The following is a 19,884-nucleotide window of genomic DNA, read 5'->3' on the forward strand; positions in this document are numbered from 1 at the left end:
CACCCCACCCCCAAGCAGCTTCTCAGTGATTCGGTTGGGACAGCTTCACAGCACTGCACTCCGTGCAAGCGAGAAAGTTTTTCTGAAGAGGCCACACACAATCTTTCGTATCTCTGCCTTCGAAAACACGCGGGCCCTGATGCAGGTTAAGAACCGTAAAGAAAAAAGATTCCGTGGAAAAATGGCACAGACCTAGAAAACCACCCACCTCCATTTAAATTTCAATATCCAGCTGATGTAGACAATATATTCTCCCCCCCACCCCCTTTTTTTTTTTAAATATATATTTTGAATAGAGCTACTTTCCTCTGTTCAGTATCCCGATCACAAAACAAATAAAGATGAGGGCTGAGGGAATGGGAGAGCGGGGAAGAGCAGGTGGGAGAATTATTCAGGACGATGACACCGTATCAGGAATAATTATTTCAGCACAAGAGCCTCACCGCAATACAGGTTTTAGGTTTTGAAACCAGTTCTTTGGAGAAAAAAAATGCACGATCCCACTAACACGATGGAACTTTGCTTCTGTGCACGGCTCGACGGAGCAGGTTTGAATTGGGTGGTAGGTCAGCCATGTTCTGATGCGATATTTTCGCTGGTCCTCACAGTTTAGAGGCGAGGTTTAGCAGGCACACTTCTTCTCCTCCGGCTTTGCTGAATCCAGCTTCCCCGAGCTTCCTCCGTTGGCTGTGTCAGAGACTTGCGTCTTGTCCACGCACTGCTCCATACGTTTCATTATCAAGTCCAGCAGCGTGTCCACGGCCTTCTCCACATTCTGGCCGGTAGCAGCACTTGTTTCAAAGTAGGGGATGCTAGGGCAAAAAGGAAAAGGTTTACTGGAGAGTACTTACTCCATTTTAAGGCAATGGAGACTGAACTCTTCATAAAACTCCTGGCCCAGCTATCGGCGGTGGGTTTAGCGTTAATGAAAACAGCGTGAGAGGTTTTTGGGGTTGTTGGACTCTATTTCCCTGCTCGCCAGAACCCGAACTCCTGTTCCTAGCACATGGTGGTATGATGATATGCACACAAAGCAGAATCATTAATTAAAAAAAAAAAAATCTGTCCTGACATTTTGACTTCAAATAGTAAGAACGTCAACACAAACCTCAGCTGAAAGTCCTGCAGGTAACCAGGATGTCTGCTTTAAAGAGAAACCTTGGTCTGCGTCACAGAAAGTTTCAGGGACCGTACGACATAGCGTATCACTGCAGGCTGTGTGGTTTCTCTAACACGCATATTTATCAAAATATTTAGAAAAAATTACAGTATGTCTTTCAGTTGTTCAGAAATTCCTGACCCACAGCGGATGGATAAGGCAAAAACTGTTTCCCAATTTAGAACAGGGAGAGATCTTTCCCATATTTAAGGTGGAGATTTTTTTTCCCCCAGGTATTGAAGAAAACATCAAAAACGTCCTTAATTTTCGCTCCCTTTGAGAACAATTTCTATAGGCAAGTTTCTTTAACAGATTTAAAACGGAGGCCTTCTTATTTTAATGCCGAGGTAAGCACAGTTTCTACACCTTTCTCATACGCTCTCTGGATGCCGAATCCTTTCACATAAACTTTCCATTCCTACCAATTTCCTTCCAACCCAGAACTGGCACAGTACCGCAGAGATGCCCCTCTTTTGTCTGCCACTTTTGTCCCGGTCTTTACGCCTTCCAACTTTAGCAAGCATTAAACCCACTGAGCGCTGGCTCCAGCGCAGAGCTAAAACGCAGCCAGGCACCAGCGCCAGCTCACCCAGCACCCAGCCACGTGTCTGAGCGAAGACGTACCTCCTACACCAGCCTGCATGCCACAGTTCCTGCAAATCTCTGACTCACACCTTGGGTTGTAATCGATCTACTGCAAATGCAGGCATTTGCCTGTTCTGAAAACACACCAAACCTGTGTTCCTTTTTCATACGTGAGCACCTACCCAGCTCCAGCACCTCCCTTCTCTCTCAGAACGCTGCTTCCTACACAGAACCTCTGCCAAAACACGATTTGAAAAGCCCACGTAGGCAACAGACGCATTTATGTCCACTATTTTAAAGTGACGCTTATTTTTCCTGTAAAGGCGACGCCTGTATCACATCATCATGATCTAGATGTTTTATGGTTTTTTGTGTTTCGTGCTATTTCCTATTCAAACAAGTTGATCTGAAAGTGTGACAAGCTAGGATCACTACAGAAGGCGTGTGATACTGCACTGACTACATACCTTAGAGTATCTCTTTCTTGCAAGAGTCTCCAGCCAGTCATTAGCTATACTTCCAACAATTTTAACACTAAATTTTGCTTCTGCCATGATGTGCTTACCCGTATTTGTCTGCCAGATCTTTTGCTTGCCTTTCATTTACCTCCCGTTGGTCGGATAAATCAGCTTTATTACCAATTAACACGATATCTGGATTCTCACAATACGCATTGGCTTGCAGCTGACCTAGAAGGAAAAATAAACAGGAGAGTTAAGAGAATGCTGGTAGTGCCTTAGAGACTCAGACGGCTGACAAAACAATTCAAAAGGCCTGCAACACAGAAGAAAGTAGGGACTCAACTTGGTAAGCAGTGGAAGATTGTGATGACACCAACCTTTTAGTGGGAGGAATCTCTGAAGAAATTCAGCTAGTACATAAAATCTGATGGAGCTGTTTTCACAAATCTGTCTGGATTCTTGCATTATCCCCACTTCAGCTCACTGGCTGGAAAGCTACCAGTTGGAAAAGCAGTGGCCTCCGTCCTTCCAGAACTCTAAAGACCCTCAATTAAAAACAAACTTTAAGAATTTAACCTTTCTTTCACTTTTAGTCAGGTGGTTGTCCCAATAAAAACTACCTACAGGTGCCAGCTGTAATTCCATTTGCCTTGTTAAGGGTCAGAATACATTCAGCTGTTCAGTTATTAAGGCAAATACTATCTGCTTTCAAACAAGAATTTCAAAGACCAATTTTAATCAAAACCTCAAAGACAGGAAGGAATCTCATTCTGTTTTGCTAATACAAATCACGCCATTAAACTAAACAGCATTTTCCAAGCTCCTTTGTATCACCTCAAATAAGGAGATTGGCCAAAGAAGTGTCAAATACCAGAAATTTTCAAGAGGCGACAGATTTGTTTGGATTGTACCAAATCCAAACAAGATTATCAAGTATGTGTTCAGAAGTCTACCATGCAAAAAAAAAAAAAAAATAGAAGAAAAGCGTGCATCTTTCAAATCTGATGAAACTTTCACCCCAAATCAAAGGGCATATCCTGCTCGAGGCAAGTCAGTGTAGCCCAAAGTAAGTCACAACAGGGTGCCACGCTCCACGGGATCACAATCCACGTCCTCCTACCTCTGACAGACCTTCAGTTGTAATGGTGCATGCAAGGATGACATCTCATGTGCACCTCAAACCTTGACCCGGAGCAGCGGTGCTTTAGAGCACACAGGCTGTGAGTACCTCACATATGGCTGCTTTAGACATAAATACCTTTGAAAATTTTCCAGTTCACAAACACTGATACACATAAAGCCTAGAAGCATAAAATACAAGCAGGAAAGCTTCAAGTCAACCAATAAATGCAAACTATATAGTTCTACTTACTCATCCAATTTCTGACATTTAAGAAGCTCTGTTGACTGGTGAGATCGAACATCAGTAAAAAGCCCATAGCATCTCTGAAAAATGCTGTGGTGAGGCTTCGAAATCTGAAGGAGGAAGAAAAAAAAGAGAGCATAGCTCTATTACAAAGTGAGCTCTAAGATTCGAGGTAAGCACGTTTCTGGCAAAACGGAACTGAGTAAGGAGAAAGAGATGAAGTAAATGAAAGGTTTTCCAAATCACTTGCGAAAAACTATTAAAAAAATCCCAGTCAGAAAAGTCTGCGTGATTTAAAGGATGTACATTCCCTTGGAAGTAAAAAAAATAAAATGTGATTTTCATTTTAGCTATGATACATCACATCAGTCAACACATATTAATCAGTGTGTTAGTAACTGGCCAGAGGAAGCTTATACGTGAGAAATAAACATTGTCGGTGACTAATGTATCAGCTCAAATTGTCTGATTTAACCTGGGACGGAGACAGAGAGAGAGAAGAGCTGGCTAACGTAAATAAGCTGAGACAGAAGCATTTAGTGCATCACAGATCACAGGGACACGGATGCTTCTGGTGAGATTACATGCACTTAGTTGATGGATTTGCACTGCCTAGTATAGTAAATATTAAAGAAAATAAGAGTAGTTGGCTGTTTACATGCTTTTGATTGTTCGATGCAATTTTCTACTGGTAAGCTCAGCAATAAGGAAAGGTAACCTGGTTTTGCAGACCTCTGGCCACACGTGTGCTCTGTGCATTTACACTCCCCTACAGGCTTCCCGCAAAGCCATGGAGCTGGCCGAAAGTACAAACCATGAAACTGCAGCCGTTTGTCACCAGAAGGTCACAACACTGTTCAAATCAGAAACGTGAGGACAATCCAAACGATATTACATGTTTCAGAGTGCTGGCAAACCACGCAACGGCACTCTGGTGTTTTGTGTATGGCGGGGATCGATCCCATCCCAAAACAGCGCTACATAATCCTGCAGAAACTAACGGTGTCAGAAACGGAAACGGGTATTTCATGACACACATACATGCAAATTAAAACAAAAGCTCTCCACAGAAATCTGTCAGATACCCTGACACGTTCTTTGTATTTCTTCTCAGCAAAAAGAAATAGCCTCGAAATGTTTAACTTTTAATACGTAGATGGTGTTTGGGGGTAAGCAGGAGAGATGCAAACAAAATTTCAGCTTTCTGCTGCTTTTCACATGGCAATAACCCCTCCCACACAGTACTGGCACTGCTTATTTAGAAACCTGAAATCTGCCTCATCACTACTCTGCTTCCTCTGCAGTAGGCGAACGCTTTCGTCCACTACTCCTCAGCTGCTGTTAGAGGTGCGACGTGCAATTTCTTCCCTTGTCAACAGATGGTATCAGCAATCATGCTGAGGGCAACCTCACACACAAAACCCGGTGTAACCAGCCAGGGGAAGCTTAAGAAAGCAGTACACACACTTCTCCCTCTCAAAAAACCCCAACAGGATCAAGTTCAATAGTGCCAAGTGGAAAAGATCTCTGGGAATAGCAAACATCACTGCAAACAGAAGACGGGGAATAACCGGTTAAGGAACTCTTCTGCAAAGGAGGATTTGGGCCACTCACGAATTTAGCATCCATCAACTACAGTGTGCTACTGCAAAGAGGGCAAACACGACCAAAACCATGCAAGTAGTCAGCGTTGGTAAGACTTGAACCAGAACTCTCCACCCCGTTGCATCCTGGTGATGAAAGGGACATCAGTCCAGGGCAATACAGAAGAGAACTTGCTCCTAACGGAAAGCTTGAGCAAGTCAGGGGCACTTAAACTGGAGAGGACTTAAGGAAGGCATCACACTGTTCTGGACCTCGTCCATCGGAGCTGTGAACACCGGCACGAATGCAGACTGCACAGCCTGTGTGAGCAAGCTGCTCCAGTGCTTAACCGCTCGTGCTGTCAGCGCTTTTTTTTCCTTCTACCTTGTAGGCATTTGCCTTGCTGCAGCTTGAGCTGTCGCCTCTGGTCCTCCAGCCGTGAAGCTGAAAAGAATCTGGTCTGCCTCATGTGCCGCTGCCTCCTGACCTGTTTTAAGGGCACTCCACTGGACTTTAGTTATCAGTATAAAGTACCTCATCCTGGGGGGCCCAAAAATGGGAACAGTACTCCAGATGTGGCCTCAGAAGTGCTAGATAAAGTGTCAGAAAAAGCTTTACTTCTGGAAAATACTTTTCTTGTCCCAAATTAAGAGGATTTTTGAGATTCTTCACATGTATGGGCTAATGGTTTACCCACAAATGTGGAAAAACTCAGACTTGATTTCTAACGAGCTGAACTCTTACCTTTCCTGTCCAGCGGTGTCCCAAAGCTGGAGATGCACCTTGAAGACTTTTCCTGGAGATCCATTTGGTCCTCTGCTATTGTATACCTAACGAGAGAGTGCAATCAGTAAACACATGAATCACACGAAACCTTCATTTGGAAGGTTATTTGGTCACATTTAGTACTTCAAATTAGATCCCAATTCTGTAAAACTTGGTATAGCTCTGTGCTGAGCAAGCTTTCTGCGCTCTGTTTCGTTGCTGTTCTTGCAAAATTTGCAGCTGGCTGACAGCGTTAGCCACTATTACTAAAACTATTTTTGATTCGTTAAGTCCTGTTAGACATCAATGACTTCCTTACCAACTGCACCCGTAACCTTGTGGCGCTTAAAGAAAGCACCGTGACCTTTTCCTGGGGCTCAGTTCCTTATTGAACAAAAACAATGTGTACACTAACCGTTACAGTAAAAGACAGAAGGAAAAAAAACAAATACGAGCCATTTCTGTTCTCTGAACTTGCTCAGCAGACTCTCAGCAATTTTAAAAGCAGGGAAATGTTGCCCCTGCATTTACAGCAAGAAGATATGGACTTTTTGGGCATGTCTTTATCCAGATGCTCCACTGACCTTATTCGAGGAAGAGGAATACTTCTTCACCTGCTCTCTCTGGGCTGTAAAATACAGCGTTCAGCTTTCCTGCGCAACCCAGTTAATATTAATTGGGGGTTGGCCTAAATGACCTCGGGAGGCCCACTACAACCTAGATTATTCTGTGATTCCACAGATTTATTTAAACTGCTGTAATTTCAACATGTAGCTTCTAACCAGAACACGCTTTTCTTTCCTTTGTGGCAGGTGCCAGACCTGAGAATCTGAGAAGAACCAGCAGGATCAACCACACACCACGCTTTGCGAATTAAATAGGCTCACTGAAGCATGTTCCTGCAATACCCAGCATTATAAACAGGGAATTTCACAGGGTCATTTTTTAATATGACTTTTGCGCACCAGAAGAACACACGTATTGAACCTTTTGGATCTCCTTCTTAAAAGGACGTTTTATTCAGACGGACCTTCCAGATGTTTTCAAGCTCGTAACTGCACGTAAGGCGTAGTTTCTTCCATCCTTATAAAACCATCTCACCCCAAAATGTACGGCAGTGGAAAATTACAGAAGAAATCTGTCTGCAACCTTTCGCAGAAAAGTTCAGCCCCCTGGAAGGAAGCCAGCACCCGTGTTCAAAACACGCTAACGAGCGTCTGACCAGGCAGGGAAAGAGCACGCCAGCAATTTGCGTGTTCAGACATTTCCTTGCAATAAAACTGCTTTTAATATTTTCCTCTCGTTCTATCAGGGGAATCCAGCGGTGCGGTGGAGGCACCGGGGTTCCCCTCCGACCTGTGCATCGTGCTTAACCGGTCTGAGCTGCTGGAGTGCTGATTAGGAGTAATTTAAGACATAATCCAGAGCCCTGATTCTTTTAATCTACCTCAGGCCTAATGATTAATTCTCTAGTACTGCTGATTTACAAGAGTTACCTCCTAATTGCCTGGTTCCCCACGGACCTAAATACACCTAGTGTGCCCTGACCACACTATAAACCCGTGCGCTGCTATGGCTCAAGCAGGGGACCAAGAAACGTGTGTTTTACCCCTAAAACCCATACAGGGCCCTCTCTTCAGTGGGGCTGGCATGTACCCTCCACAACGGCACCACCGAACTCAACACCACAGCCACAAATGCTCTCAGCCATAAAAAAAAAAAAAAAAGTTGTTAGGGAAGTTTTGGGTGTCTGGGGGAATGAAGCTCACCTTTTTGCACAGTAATAGGGACTGGAAAACACGTGAAATGGCAATACGTGAACAACTTTATATTGCCAACGCATTCATTCTCATTCAACTACTTCAAAACTGGGAAAGCTTTTAAGAAAAATATTTTAAATGCTTTTTAACTCTTACATTGACCTGATGGGGCTGAGAAACACGGCTTTGTTGAAAGTAAGTAGTGGGAAGTTTTGTCAGAACTTGACTTCTCAGGAAAAAGGGTCTGCCCCTCTCCAGGCTGAAAAACTCTCCACAAGCAGTGGTTCTCCTGCCCCTTTAGCATCTCTGCATTGTCAAGACTTCCAAGGACTTTGCATGCAAAATCCTTCAAGTATTTAAATTTAAAAAAATGCAAATTTAAAGAGGTCTCCATATGTGAACTGGGCAAGTATTTACATCTTTTTTATCAAATAAATAACTAAAATCATCCTCCAGGGTGTAATGTCTTGTATTTATCATGGTTTTACTGTTCAAGCAAGCTGGAACGATTCCTCTTAGGAAGTTGAATTTGTCCCCTATATTTAGCTTGTATCTGGTATCAGGATGTACGAGCAGATATATTAGTCATGTGAAATTAAAACAGAGCAAGCATGCTCTCATATTCCTGAAGAGTCTGACTGACGCTACAGAAGACTCTCATCTTCTATTTAGGATAAAGAAATAAATGCACTGTGGAGGAGGCTTGCACGCCTTGCATTAGGAACTACATCAATCCTACAAGGACTGTTGATAACAGACTGGTTGCACTCATTTGCCAGCCTTGCTGCTGACGGGGAAGCAGGGAAGCAGCAAGCCCTTTCGCTAGTTTACTGTCTGATCTGGAAGCGAGCTGAAACTGCTGCGTTTCTGAAAGTTTCCATCTTTTCTATTTAAATTTTTATGTTTTGGGGCCAGAGTTATTTCTAGTCATAAGCAAGCACACCTCATTCACTAGCACTATGGAAACCTGTTCTTGGAAATATGCAATAAACCACTTACCAGTCCCGCATCGGGATAAAGATAGTGGCATTTTTCTCCTTTATCCAGTTCCTAATTATGATTTGCTTAAGCCAAGAGCTAGACCAGGAAAAGCGTTATCAACATGTCATATCCCACAGCAAGAGAAGCAGCACACTTCTACGTCAAATTTGTTCTCAGCAGTAACGAATAAAGATAAAAGGAAGCTGCTATCATTCGTACGAGACAACTTACCACTCGTTTTTCCCGAAAATCTATCCCTACTGTCGTGATGAATTTGGGATTAAATTTGTTATCGGTGTATCTGTAGAGGAACGTTGTTTTTCCAACCCCAGAGTCTCCAAGGGCCAGGAGTTTGATCAGATAATCATAGTCTCCATCAGTCATAGTGCTAATTTTTAGGAACCTACGTAAAAAGAAGAAACAAAATGTTTTAAAAAGAGAACGACCCCTACCCCTTTCTCTTTGTTTTCGCCTCACTTAGAGTTCTGGTCACTGAAATGCCGCTGGCCTGTGTGCATGGTTGAAAACTATGTCCTCTGGAGCTGCACGGCTTTCTGAGGCTGTTCCTTCGGCTGACTCCTCCCGGTGGGCTTCTTACCAGGAACCATCCAACAGCTTTAGGAGCAGCTTTTCATCCATTAGAAAAGGTTCTGCTGCTGCTCCTCTGTGGATGTGGGTCAGTGTCACACAGCCTGACGAAATAAGACTTGCAAAGACTTGCCTTGGAGGACGAGACTTGCAGGGCTCAGGCTACTAACAGCATTGCATGAAGTTATCAGGGCTACGTATTTTTATCTCGACAGAAACGTGTCTTTCCCTCAAAGAACTAATTAAGCAGCAGAGTAAGCAATCATCCCGGGGTCACTGTTAATAAGGGCAGGGCTCTCCCGCTCAGTTTATTCACTAGCGCAACCAGAGGCACGCACATCTGCCTCGCTCCGCGACACACGCAACAAAACCCTAATCAAATGCTGCCGATGCTAATTGGAGTGAAGAAGAACGAAAACCAGATGGCAAACCCGCAGCGTGGGCTCAGCTCTGCCACAGTGAAGTTGCTTTTTTGACTGCAGCTTGATTTATTTCCTGCAGGCCAGGAGGAAGCATTTCGGGTTAGGCGATGTCCTGAGGAAACCACAAACAGCCCCTGGTTTAGGCTATTTTCTGCAAACAAGACCAGCAAAGCCTGCCCTATTAGGTACTTGTAAAACAAATACATCAGGAAATCACAGGGTAAGACAAATTCCCAGGAAGGGGGAAATCTCCCTCCTCTTTGCCAGGCTGCCTCCCAGCCCAGGCAGAGCTCCCGGAGCTAAATGTATGCCACCGAAACGATTCCCGTGAGATTTTCACGGCCCCACACAGCACGTCCTGAGTTTTCCCAACCTGCTGAGTCAAGCGACATGGTATATATGGGAGGGAAAATCCCATTATTGTATTGGCTTTGCCAAGTTTTGCCCTGCAGAGGAAGGAAAGGGGACGACGTACGCAAGGAATTGGCCTATAAAATATTTATTCACCTGCTTGAAATGCCTTGATGAGGAGAAAACTGGAATTACGCGAAACACCAGCTGGTTTACGTCCTCTTCGCTTGTCCTCAATGTGATTTAAGCCCCTCGCCTTTTCCAACGTTTTGTTAATCCTGAGCCCAGATGAACACATCCGTTCCGTTCGGATCTTTATGCTGAGATTAATTGCTGTGCTACCAGGAGCGGGAGACCCGGGGTCACGCTCCATTCATAAAACCTCCTCCTTCTTTCGGTGCAAGCCCTTAATTTCCATCAGGACAAAACCTACATTCCTGAGCACTTAAATTAGCAAGCACTGACCTGCTTCGCCTGAAATAGAGATCTCAGCCCGTTTTGACTACCCTGTATTTCAACAGCTTTAAGGATAAAAAAAAGCCGGCTGCGTACCAAGCCGTTCCATTGTATGAGCCTTCTACCTCTGACAGATATAGAGCCACCCAGAGAGGCAGGACAAGCTTGTGAGAAATCCATCTGCAGATGACAAGGGTTTAAAGAAATCGGAGGAAAAGGCTCTCACCTGCATGCTTTGCTCTGCCTTACTCTGCCTCCGTCCTGTGCTCTTCGGAGGTCAGAGCACCAACGCAGCACCGTCACCAAAATTAATTCAGTACCTTTAATCTTTCCCACAATATCTCAAGTTTACCAGCAGGGTGAGACTACTTTCTGCCCAGATGTTTAAGGATGATCAAAATCAAACTATTTCTGGTCAACGCGGTAACTCTTCTTTGGGTAATTCATTCAAAAAACCAGAAAAAAGGAAGATGATTTCCCCCCCTGATGCTTGCCTGTTAATAGGAACGGTCCTCTCCGCGTCCAGACCCAGGGCATCCTGGCGGCCTCACCCTCTTCCTCGCTTCGCCCTCTTCATTCTCCTCACTCCTTAGGAAAGTAAGTTCATAACATGTAGGACGAAGCCTATTTATTCCCTCGGACTGGAACCTGAAGCCACTAAGAAACCCTTCCTAGCTTGGCGAGCTCTTTGATGGAGACCGGCTGAGCACGCTGCACGAAAAGCTGCCGGGGGGGAGCTCACGGACCAGACCCGTCCTCTTCCATCCCATTTCCATCACCGACTTAATGCTCGCAAAATGCTGCAGTACAGCAAACTGCGTTCTCGTTCCACGGGAAATTTTACCATGAAGACTTTCGCTTCGTTTAGAATGAAAATGTGAAAACTATTACTGGTTACTAGTAATTACTATTAAGTAAAACATCTAAGCTTGCTCTTAACTGTGTCTGTGATTTAACTGGGTTTAAAAATTCTGAATGTTTCGATTTGCTCCATGGCAAATGTTACCTTAGATAATACCTACAACTGAAGTATAAGAATCAAACTATGATATCTGAGGTTCATAACAAAAAAAAAAAAAAGCCTTTACTTCAAGGGTTTTTGCGAAAATCTGAAAAACACATCAAAATTTTCCACTAAGAAATTAGCAAGGCCTTTTTAAGAAAAGTGTAATGTACTTTTCTTCATTCTAATTCAACTGTAATTGTAAATGGCTCGATAAATGGAGCTCCTGAAAAGAAATACCCACGGGCTGTAATGTACAAGTCTCATGTAGTTAAGACAACACAACTTAATTCATGGTTTTCCATAATGGTATCCCAACAAACAAACACAAAACAGCCCAAACCACCACCACCAACTGATCCTGGCATCTTACCCTTCAAGTCCTCACCATCCTGAGAGCATCACACGGGTCTGAAATTGTACTAGAAGCTACGGCAGACGAAAGGCAGCTTGCCACTCGACTCACCCACCTCACCTTCCAATTCCAAGCCCCGCTCTCGCTCTGGTGGCGTTATCGTTCGGAACCCCAACAGAGCTCCCAGCCGTTCCTCCCCAGCCTTCCTGGCAACGTGGCCGATAGCCAGAGGATGATAAATGTGCCATTTTGCTGCTGTTCTCCCGGGCTGTGCGTCGAGACAGCGCCTGATTTTAACAACACTTCCCAGCTTTCTTGGCAGACAAGATTCCCATCTAGACCAGAAGCAGCATCCTGTTTCTTGACTGATTATTTTCTCCCATCCCTATTTAATGTTCTCTAACTACAGGGTAAGAGATCATTTAAAATCTGGCACTTGTCAGCAGATGCTCCAGAGAGCGTTTTCTCAATAGAGAGACAAGGCTTCAAATAAATCAGCCTAACCTTAAGATGTTTTAGTTATAGCCTACGGGAGAGGCAAATCTACTCCTCGGACACCACACTGCTGCTCTGCACCCGATGGGGAATTCGAAAGAAGCACACTTTGGCTCTCACTGCACGCTTGGAGGAGCATCTCGAGCACAGCAGCATGACCCTCCGGCATCTCCTACAGCGGGGACAAAAGGAGTTCCAAGCACATCTGCCAGTATCAGCACATTTCAGCCTGGTATCAGCCGAAGCTGCGAAGCGTATCCTGTTTTGCTTCCTGACAGCCTCACCCTTTCCTCTGTGGATTTCCCAGTTCTCTTCTTGAACTTTCCTAACAGGCCAGAGATGGCATGGCTGCTCGGGGCTGACTGCACGCCGCATCCTCTCTTCTTCCCTTTGCACTGCTCCTGAAAAACTACAAGTATGGTTCCGAATTGAAATCTAACCTGGTTTTGAAAAAAAAAACACATTCATTTTGGCTGGGCACAAACTGCAGAGAAATGGTTTCAACTCAGAAACTCTTTTAAATCTCAAGATGTTTAGACGTGTAGTAAAAACAAATCAAGCAGGCTAAAATTCTGATGAACCTAACCTAAAAATGTAGCCCGTTAAGTCATATTTTCGCCCTCTCGGAATTGGAAGAGGTTATTTTATGGAAAAACCTTAAAACTTCTAAATTCCAAACTGGACAGGTTTTCAAACGTTGAAAGGATGCCCTAAACAAATAGACTACACGCTGAATTTTCTGATAATGCGTTTTCTAATTAATGGAGAGGGTTGTTTAAAAGAGGACATCTTTATACTTACGTAAGCAGCTACTGGGAATATCATTAAGTAAAAGCTATGCCCGCAACGAGAGAGAAGTCAGTTCCAGAAAACAAGATTTTTTTCCCCGACACATTATTAGTTAAAAGGCCAACAAACACAAATGTTGAATAAATAGCGTTAGCTCTAGAGAGTGCGGGATGTAAAATGGCAGCGCACATATTGTACCAGCAGCTGGTCAGCAGAGACTCCTTCCCTCTGCGGCAAAACGCGTCGGCACCACCACTATTCATCTGTTTTTACATCGAAAAACCCAAAGCGTAAGGACAAAGAGAATCGGTGATGGCCGGCGACTGGACGCAGGTGACCAGGACACTCGTCACCCACGCAGGCATGAGCAGAGATGTCCCCGCTACCGACGTGTGGTAGGTGCCGATGGGCAAAGCTGATCTGGGGGAGGACGGGCTGCCTGCTAGGCTCCCTCTTCCATTCGCTTCTCGACGATAAAAAACACTCACGGCAGTAGGTTCCTGCTGGAAATCAGAGCCGGTACGTACAGAGGAATGGAACCGCGTTATCTCTAGCTCTGTGTGACCTCCTAACGAAACCGTACGGGCTGTAACACAAAGGCTTCCTAAGATCGTGCCGGACCCGGCTGGTCTTTGACGTTCCTTCGCGATGTCCTTTGAAGAGAAAGGCGAAGCTCTGCCGTGCTGACAGAAGGCCTCCTCCGGGCTTCTTAAGGAAAACTTCCTTCCCTTTTGTCCTCAAAATTCAGACATTTGGGGCCACAGCCGTTGGATCAGAATATCCACGGGAAAACTGAGCTACTGAAAGAAAACAAGGCAAAACAAACCAACTACAAAATCTGCCCTGAGCCCCCAGCCTTAGCAGACAGGCCACACGAATGCTCAACCAGGACGAGACCTTCCAGGTGCCAGTCTAGTTTTACCCCAGGTGAGAGCAGTTTTAACCATACCTTGAAGAGAGAAGCCGCCCCCTGGTTTTCTGGCTTCTTTTTGTCTTGTTTTCAATCCCTGAGGCCTCTGCATGCTTTATGAAGAGCTAAATCCTAGTCCCACCCCAAACACCCACAGCCTCTTACTCTCGGGGTGGGACAGCATACCCCAAGAGACAACCCCTCACTGATCACATCCTTAACATCCGACTCATCAGCAGGCACATCAGACACCTCTTCCCTAGCAGAAAACACCTCAAGGGAAGTCTGCAGGACGAGGTGGGATGCAGACAGAAGATTTAAATGAAATTTAAGAGCGCGTTATCAGAAAGTAGCCTCACAAAGCCTTCCCGAGCAGGAGAAACAGATGGGAGACGGCGATGGCGAGATAAAGCTCCAGCCAGTTACCCCAGCATCACACCATGCTTTGTCAGCAGTCATCTGCCAAAAAAGCAGAGCCTCACAGCTGCCAAGGAAATGGCACACAATGAGCCAAACGCTTTTTTTTTTTTTCCCCTCAAAAAAAAAAAAATCGAACAACTCGCTGGAGCTACGCTGAGCTGAAATGAAAGCTGGCTCCTCTCCTCAAACCCGGGCTCGCGCGCTCATTCCCACACGGGAGCTGTGAGCGACAACACAGAAGAAATGGAGCACTGGCGTGAGAGAAGCCACCTCTCATCCTTTCCTTCCTTAAAGCAGAAAACCCCAAAGGACCGGAGGGAGCACCACAGCATTTGAACGCAGACGGGTTCAGGATTCGGGACGTAGAGGCTCTAGGCCGGCCTCAGCCCAGTGTTTCACACCTGAATGTACAAGGAGTGGACGTGCAGTGGGAACAGCTCCTATTAAATGCAGGAGGAGGAGGGTAAGGGGGGTGCTGTCACAAGCACCGGGTCACCTCACGCCCTACCAACGCCGCCCAACTTGCCGTAAATCCAAAGGGCGAGTCCGAGTAGCTCTTTGCTGGCTTGCCGTTCAAACCCTCTCAGCCCCTCCTGCTCTTCTGAAGGCAAGCGCGACCTACCACGCATTACGTTACTTACCTGTCAGGAAAAAAAAAATAAATTCTTTGCAAATTTATGAGCTAATAAGGTTATCGGAAAGGCACCAAGTGGGTTAGACTTCCCTTTTAACTGCAGGAACACGATATCATTATCCATGCTTCATCTGTCCCTGACCTTATCAACTTCTTGTTGCGGATCCAAAACTCATCACGAATCTTTTGCAAAGCTCCTTTGACAAAAGCCAGCCCTTGCAACCACACGCATGACTCTCAGGCTGGTTTTTGCCAGATCTCTGTTTAAATTCAGGAACCCCGATAAGCTGGTGAAGACTCCCAACTGGTTGATCACATCTTTAACCCCATAACTGATCCCCAAATCAAACCCAGACCTGTCTTTTGGAGCATCTTCATAGCGGAGAATTTAACGAAAAGTCCGAATCGAGACTAAGCCTAGGAGAATTTCTGCTTTGTGCTGCCTGCAGATAATGAGCTGTATGCACAGCAAAGGAAAATAAAAAAGATGATGATGAAAAAACAGGCATATAAATGTGGGAACGGGTCACAGCTGGGAGGCCATCCTCTTTACAGAAGCTTCTGAAACGGAGGAAAATTAAAAGCTTCTACTTTTAATCCTCCTTCTTCTACTTTTAACATTTTTTTTTAAATAAAAAGCTTCTAATTTTTCATCCTCTAGAGATGGATCCCCATCCCTGGAGGTCCGCAGGAGGTTACAAAAACATGACTGAGATATTCAGCCGACCCTGCCCGGCACAGGAGCAGGGACTGACTGCTCTCCTAAAGTCCCGAACCCATTTTGCCATCTTACACCCGGCCCCTTGTAAAACAAAGCTGGTCAGAAACGACTTGTGGAAATTTGAAATTATACCACTCTTTTGCGATCCTCAAAGCAGTTTTCCTTCTGCTGTCAGATGGGTAGAGGGGACTTTTGGCATAACTGAAAATTAATGGGTTTCATCCCATATTGCTGAGGACAGGCTCAGAAAGCTCCTAACGCTCTCAGAGCTCATTTAAACAAGCCGGGCAATAATGGTAAGCCACAAGAGCAGCCGACACCTCCCTCGGCACGTTAAGGCGGATTTCCATGCCCTGCACCATTCCCGTTAAATAAAAACGTACGACGGTGATCAGAACGGCTTGGCTTGTCAAATAATCCCATCCCATTTATCACGGCTCTTTAAGGACCAAGATAACTGTAAGGAAGATTTCTTGAGACAGAAAGTCATCAGTTCTAACGCGCTAATGGCTATTATACATTTAAAGCACCGCTTTGGAAAGAGCAAATCATTTCCTCTTTCTGCGGCAGACGATCTTATGGGAGCACTGAAGCAATCTGATTATTGCACGAAAGGTTTGGGAATCCAAGGCTACGGCGCTGCTCAGGCACAAACGCTCATCCCAGAAGTTTTGAACCCCTCGAAGCCGCAGAGGGCAATAAGCTGCCACAAGCAAGGCTAGCAGTGAGTTTTATCACCCTCATCTACTGGAATTTGCAGGTTTTAAAGAGTTAAAAGGAAGCATAGATCCTCAAGCATCCTTTCTGCTCTGATACTTGAAGATTACATCGTCCGCGCTCAATCAAGCCACTCCAGAGAGTTACTCACTGCCTGATAAGCCCACTGTGTTTTAGACCACTGAAACTATTTCCACGCTGCCTGGTCATTTTGTACGGCTGCACTGCCGAGAACAGAGGTGGAATATCACAGCACGGCAGGCCGGGATGCACACACCGGGTCACGCTCGGATCTCCGCTGTCACATCAACTTAATGCCACCGAGGCCACCAGCCCGACCCGGGGATGGCGGGGAAGGACAGACTGCTCGGCCTGGCCTTGCCCCAGCACCACCCGAATCAAATCAAATCCTGCCCCACTCTACTACGCAACAGACGTTGCTTCACCATGCCGTGTCTCAACACACAAAATGCAAAACGCGGACTTTCTGCTGCAGTAATCCTTGCTGCTTGGTTCCTCGGTGAAAGAGAGCAAACCTGAAGCCTTCACGGGAAGCAGCACAACATATACGTAGAGCCTCCTCTGCAGCTGTTCCGAGACGACAGGAATACCTTCACTTGCACGAAAATCAGCTTGGAGGTCTGAGGCTGCGATGCGTGAACAGGGAGGGAAAAAAACAGCATCCTGCAGAAAAAGAAGCTACGCAGCTTTCTCGAGCGCAAATTTGGACTTTCGGCAGGCTGGACTCGCAGATATCTGGGTAAGCAGCACACAACCGCGTTTTGTGACACCTTCCCAAGGGAAGTATATTTTTCAAGATGCTGTTATGCCAGTTTCTGGAGTGCAGCAGCAGGCACTTCAGCACTGACCGGGCTGCACTGTGTCAGCCGCAGCAACTCCTAGGCACACGCTAAGGGAGCGTGTTGAGGGAGCCTTCCCGCAGGCTGCCACGCAGCGCTGTTCCTCCCGAGGCAACAACAAGCCCCGCGCCGTGAGAGCCGCCGCTTTCCTCTGCAGCTGTTCAAACTTCCCTGACACCACGTTTCAGCGGAGCTTTCCAACAACGCCGCGTGCCGACCTGCCAACAGTGCCTCCCCGCGCGTCCCCCCGTCACCCCCCACCTTGGGAACTTCACGCGCCGCCGACAAACCCACCGGCTTTGTTGGGAAGAGTTTCTCAGCACGGGGAAACTGCTCCTCCTTCGAGTCAAGCCTGATTAAGGGACGGGACGCGGCGGCACGCTCGCTCTCTCACCGGAGTGAATTAGCACGACTCCAGCGCCTGGCCTATGGGGGAAAACCCCCATACGCCTGCAAGCACGCAATCCCTTTCGCCTTCAGCGCTTTCCTCCACCCACAGCCCGCAGCTTAGGCTTACTTTAAGGAATGTTTAGCCCGAGTTCGGAGGAGGCGAGCTATTTCCCTGCTGCTCCGCGGGCCTGGTGCTCCCGCAGGAGCTGGGGTCCCAAACCCGTGGGTTACCCCTGTGGGGTGTGATGGGACCCCAGAACCCCCGGTGCCCGTGAGCCAGGCCGGTTTCCAAACGACAAGCGTATTCCGGGCGTGTCTGCGCCCATCTTCTTCTACGCTTCATCTCCTGTTCCCAGCTCACCCCTGCAGCACCAGCCGCGGAGGTGCGGGTGCCGGCAGCCCCGCAGGAGCCATTTCGGGGTAACTATGTTTTGGGCACAAGGGCCTGACGAAGCTACTTCGGGCGCGCCAAGAAGCATAAAGCGAGGGGAGCAAGCCCCGGGTGCAGGCGGGTGGGAGCACCTCTGCGCCTCACGGGGCCTGGGGGGCTGCCAGAGCCCTCAGCCCCCCGGCAGGGACCGGGATCGGGCCCGGGACCACCTCCCCTTCCCCTTCCCCATCCCTCCCTCCGTCGGCAGGGGCCGGAGGTGCAGCCCCGCAGCCCGGCGAACAGCGCTAGGCCGTGCCCGCGGCCGCCCGGGCTCCATCTCAGCGCCCCGCCGCGGGGCCGGGGACCGAGACCGGAGGGGGGAAGGAAGGGGGGTCCCGGTGCCGCCCGGCCGCCCCCCAGCCCGCTCCCACCGGCACCGACCTGCTCCGGGGAGCGCCGCGCCGCCTGCGCTGCTTCCTGCTGGCGGCGGCGGAGGGGCCGGGCGCCGAGCGCCTCCCTCTGCGGGCGGCCGGCGGCGGGGCTGCGCCGGGGCCGTGGGGCTGGAGCCGGGGCGGAGGCGGTGCTGCCGGAGCCTCCCCCGGGGCGAGGGCTCAGCCCCGCTCGCCTGGTGCCCGGGGGCGACGGGGGTCGCGTTCCTGCCCCGGTGCCGGCGGTTGTGTGTGGGGCTGGTCCCGCTCGGCCCCTCTCCAGCACAGAGTTCCGGGCACCACCTCAGCCCGGCCCGTTGCCTTGTTGCTCATCGCCCCTCTGAGCCCTGGGGGAGAAATCTAAAGGGCTTCACCTCACCAGCTCGCGCTTCAATCCGTGCCCCTGTTCCCCAAAACCAGGCTGAGGCACCTGCTGGTCAGGCTCTGCTTCCAGCCCCGAGCTGTGAGAGCTCATCGAGTGCGAACCCAGCCACTGCTAATCCCATCGCCCCGCGCTCCTGAGAAGAAATGGCACTTGGTAACTTGAGTGCAGCTCCTTCTGAAGCATTTTCACACACCAGTGATAGGAGTAGAGTAACTTCAGGGAGCTAACAGCCAAACAGCACGGTTATCATCGGCCCTGCTGCAGGCTTGTGGCTACTGGCGCATGGCAAGGCCCGAAGGGGCTTCCTGGGGGTCAGACACCCGCCTGCCTCCAAGACACTGGTACCTAGTACTAGCATATTTTAGCTCTCAAATATCTGCCTTAAAAATAGAAACACAACAGGTGGGAGAGGCAAACAGGTGGCCCAGCTGGCCAGCGTGGCACCTGGGCTTGTCAGCTTTGCACTGCTGCTGCCAGCGATGCTCCTGGTGCCCATTCCGCTAATTCACAGCACTGCACAGCCCAGGTGCTGCCCCGATGGGCAGAGACATGCAGGAGCTCCTACAGGAGGAAAATCCCGCATTTAAACCCTGACAGGGCTGAGATAGGTCTTGTTCAGGGGAGGTAGGGAATTTCTGCAGGGCTCAACGTCCTTCAGAAGAGGTAGTGCTGGTCTTCAGAAGGGCAGATGCTGTAATACAGACCAAAAAGTTCTTGGAAACAGTTCTTGGAAACTGGAATCTGAGGTTCTTGTCCTGTTCAAATACATAGGAATGCTCCGCCATTATCTTTCTGTTTTGAATTTTGTCTTTTCAGAGATAGCTGCAGAACTTGGGTGGCTGCCTCTAACCTTTCATGATCCTGGGAGGATGTTCCAGCTGCAGTTCCCTCCACCCCGGACCACTTTCCAGCACTTGCAGCCACTCATT

General features: G+C 47.7%; 1 protein-coding gene across 1 annotated transcript; it reads right to left on the reverse strand.

Annotated features, from left to right (window-relative positions):
* Nucleotides 1-405: 405 nt before the first annotated feature.
* RAB27B (RAB27B, member RAS oncogene family) lies at nucleotides 406-18,684 on the reverse strand. The gene is made up of 6 exons (XM_035560023.2): nucleotides 18,584-18,684; nucleotides 8,893-9,064; nucleotides 5,900-5,985; nucleotides 3,578-3,681; nucleotides 2,310-2,433; nucleotides 406-812 (listed from the first exon to the last, which is right to left on the reverse strand). The coding sequence occupies exons 2-6, from the start codon at nucleotides 9,043-9,045 to the stop codon at nucleotides 623-625; spliced, it is 657 nt and encodes a 218-aa protein (XP_035415916.1). The 5' UTR covers nucleotides 9,046-9,064; nucleotides 18,584-18,684; the 3' UTR covers nucleotides 406-622.
* Nucleotides 18,685-19,884: the final 1,200 nt, after the last annotated feature.

This window comes from Cygnus atratus, chromosome Z (assembly GCF_013377495.2).
Source record: "Cygnus atratus isolate AKBS03 ecotype Queensland, Australia chromosome Z, CAtr_DNAZoo_HiC_assembly, whole genome shotgun sequence".
NCBI lineage: Eukaryota > Metazoa > Chordata > Aves > Anseriformes > Anatidae > Cygnus > Cygnus atratus.

Coding starts and splice junctions, on each gene's coding strand:
- RAB27B (XM_035560023.2), bottom strand. CDS start 9,045: ATGACTGATGGAGACTATGATTATCTGATCAAACTCCTGGCCCTTGGA. Junction 3,682..5,899: donor GACACCGCTGGACAGGAAAG/GTAAGAGTTCAG, acceptor TTCCTCCTTCAG/ATTTCGAAGCCTCACCACAG. Junction 813..2,309: donor GATCTGGCAGACAAATACGG/GTAAGCACATCA, acceptor TTTTTGCCCTAG/CATCCCCTACTTTGAAACAA.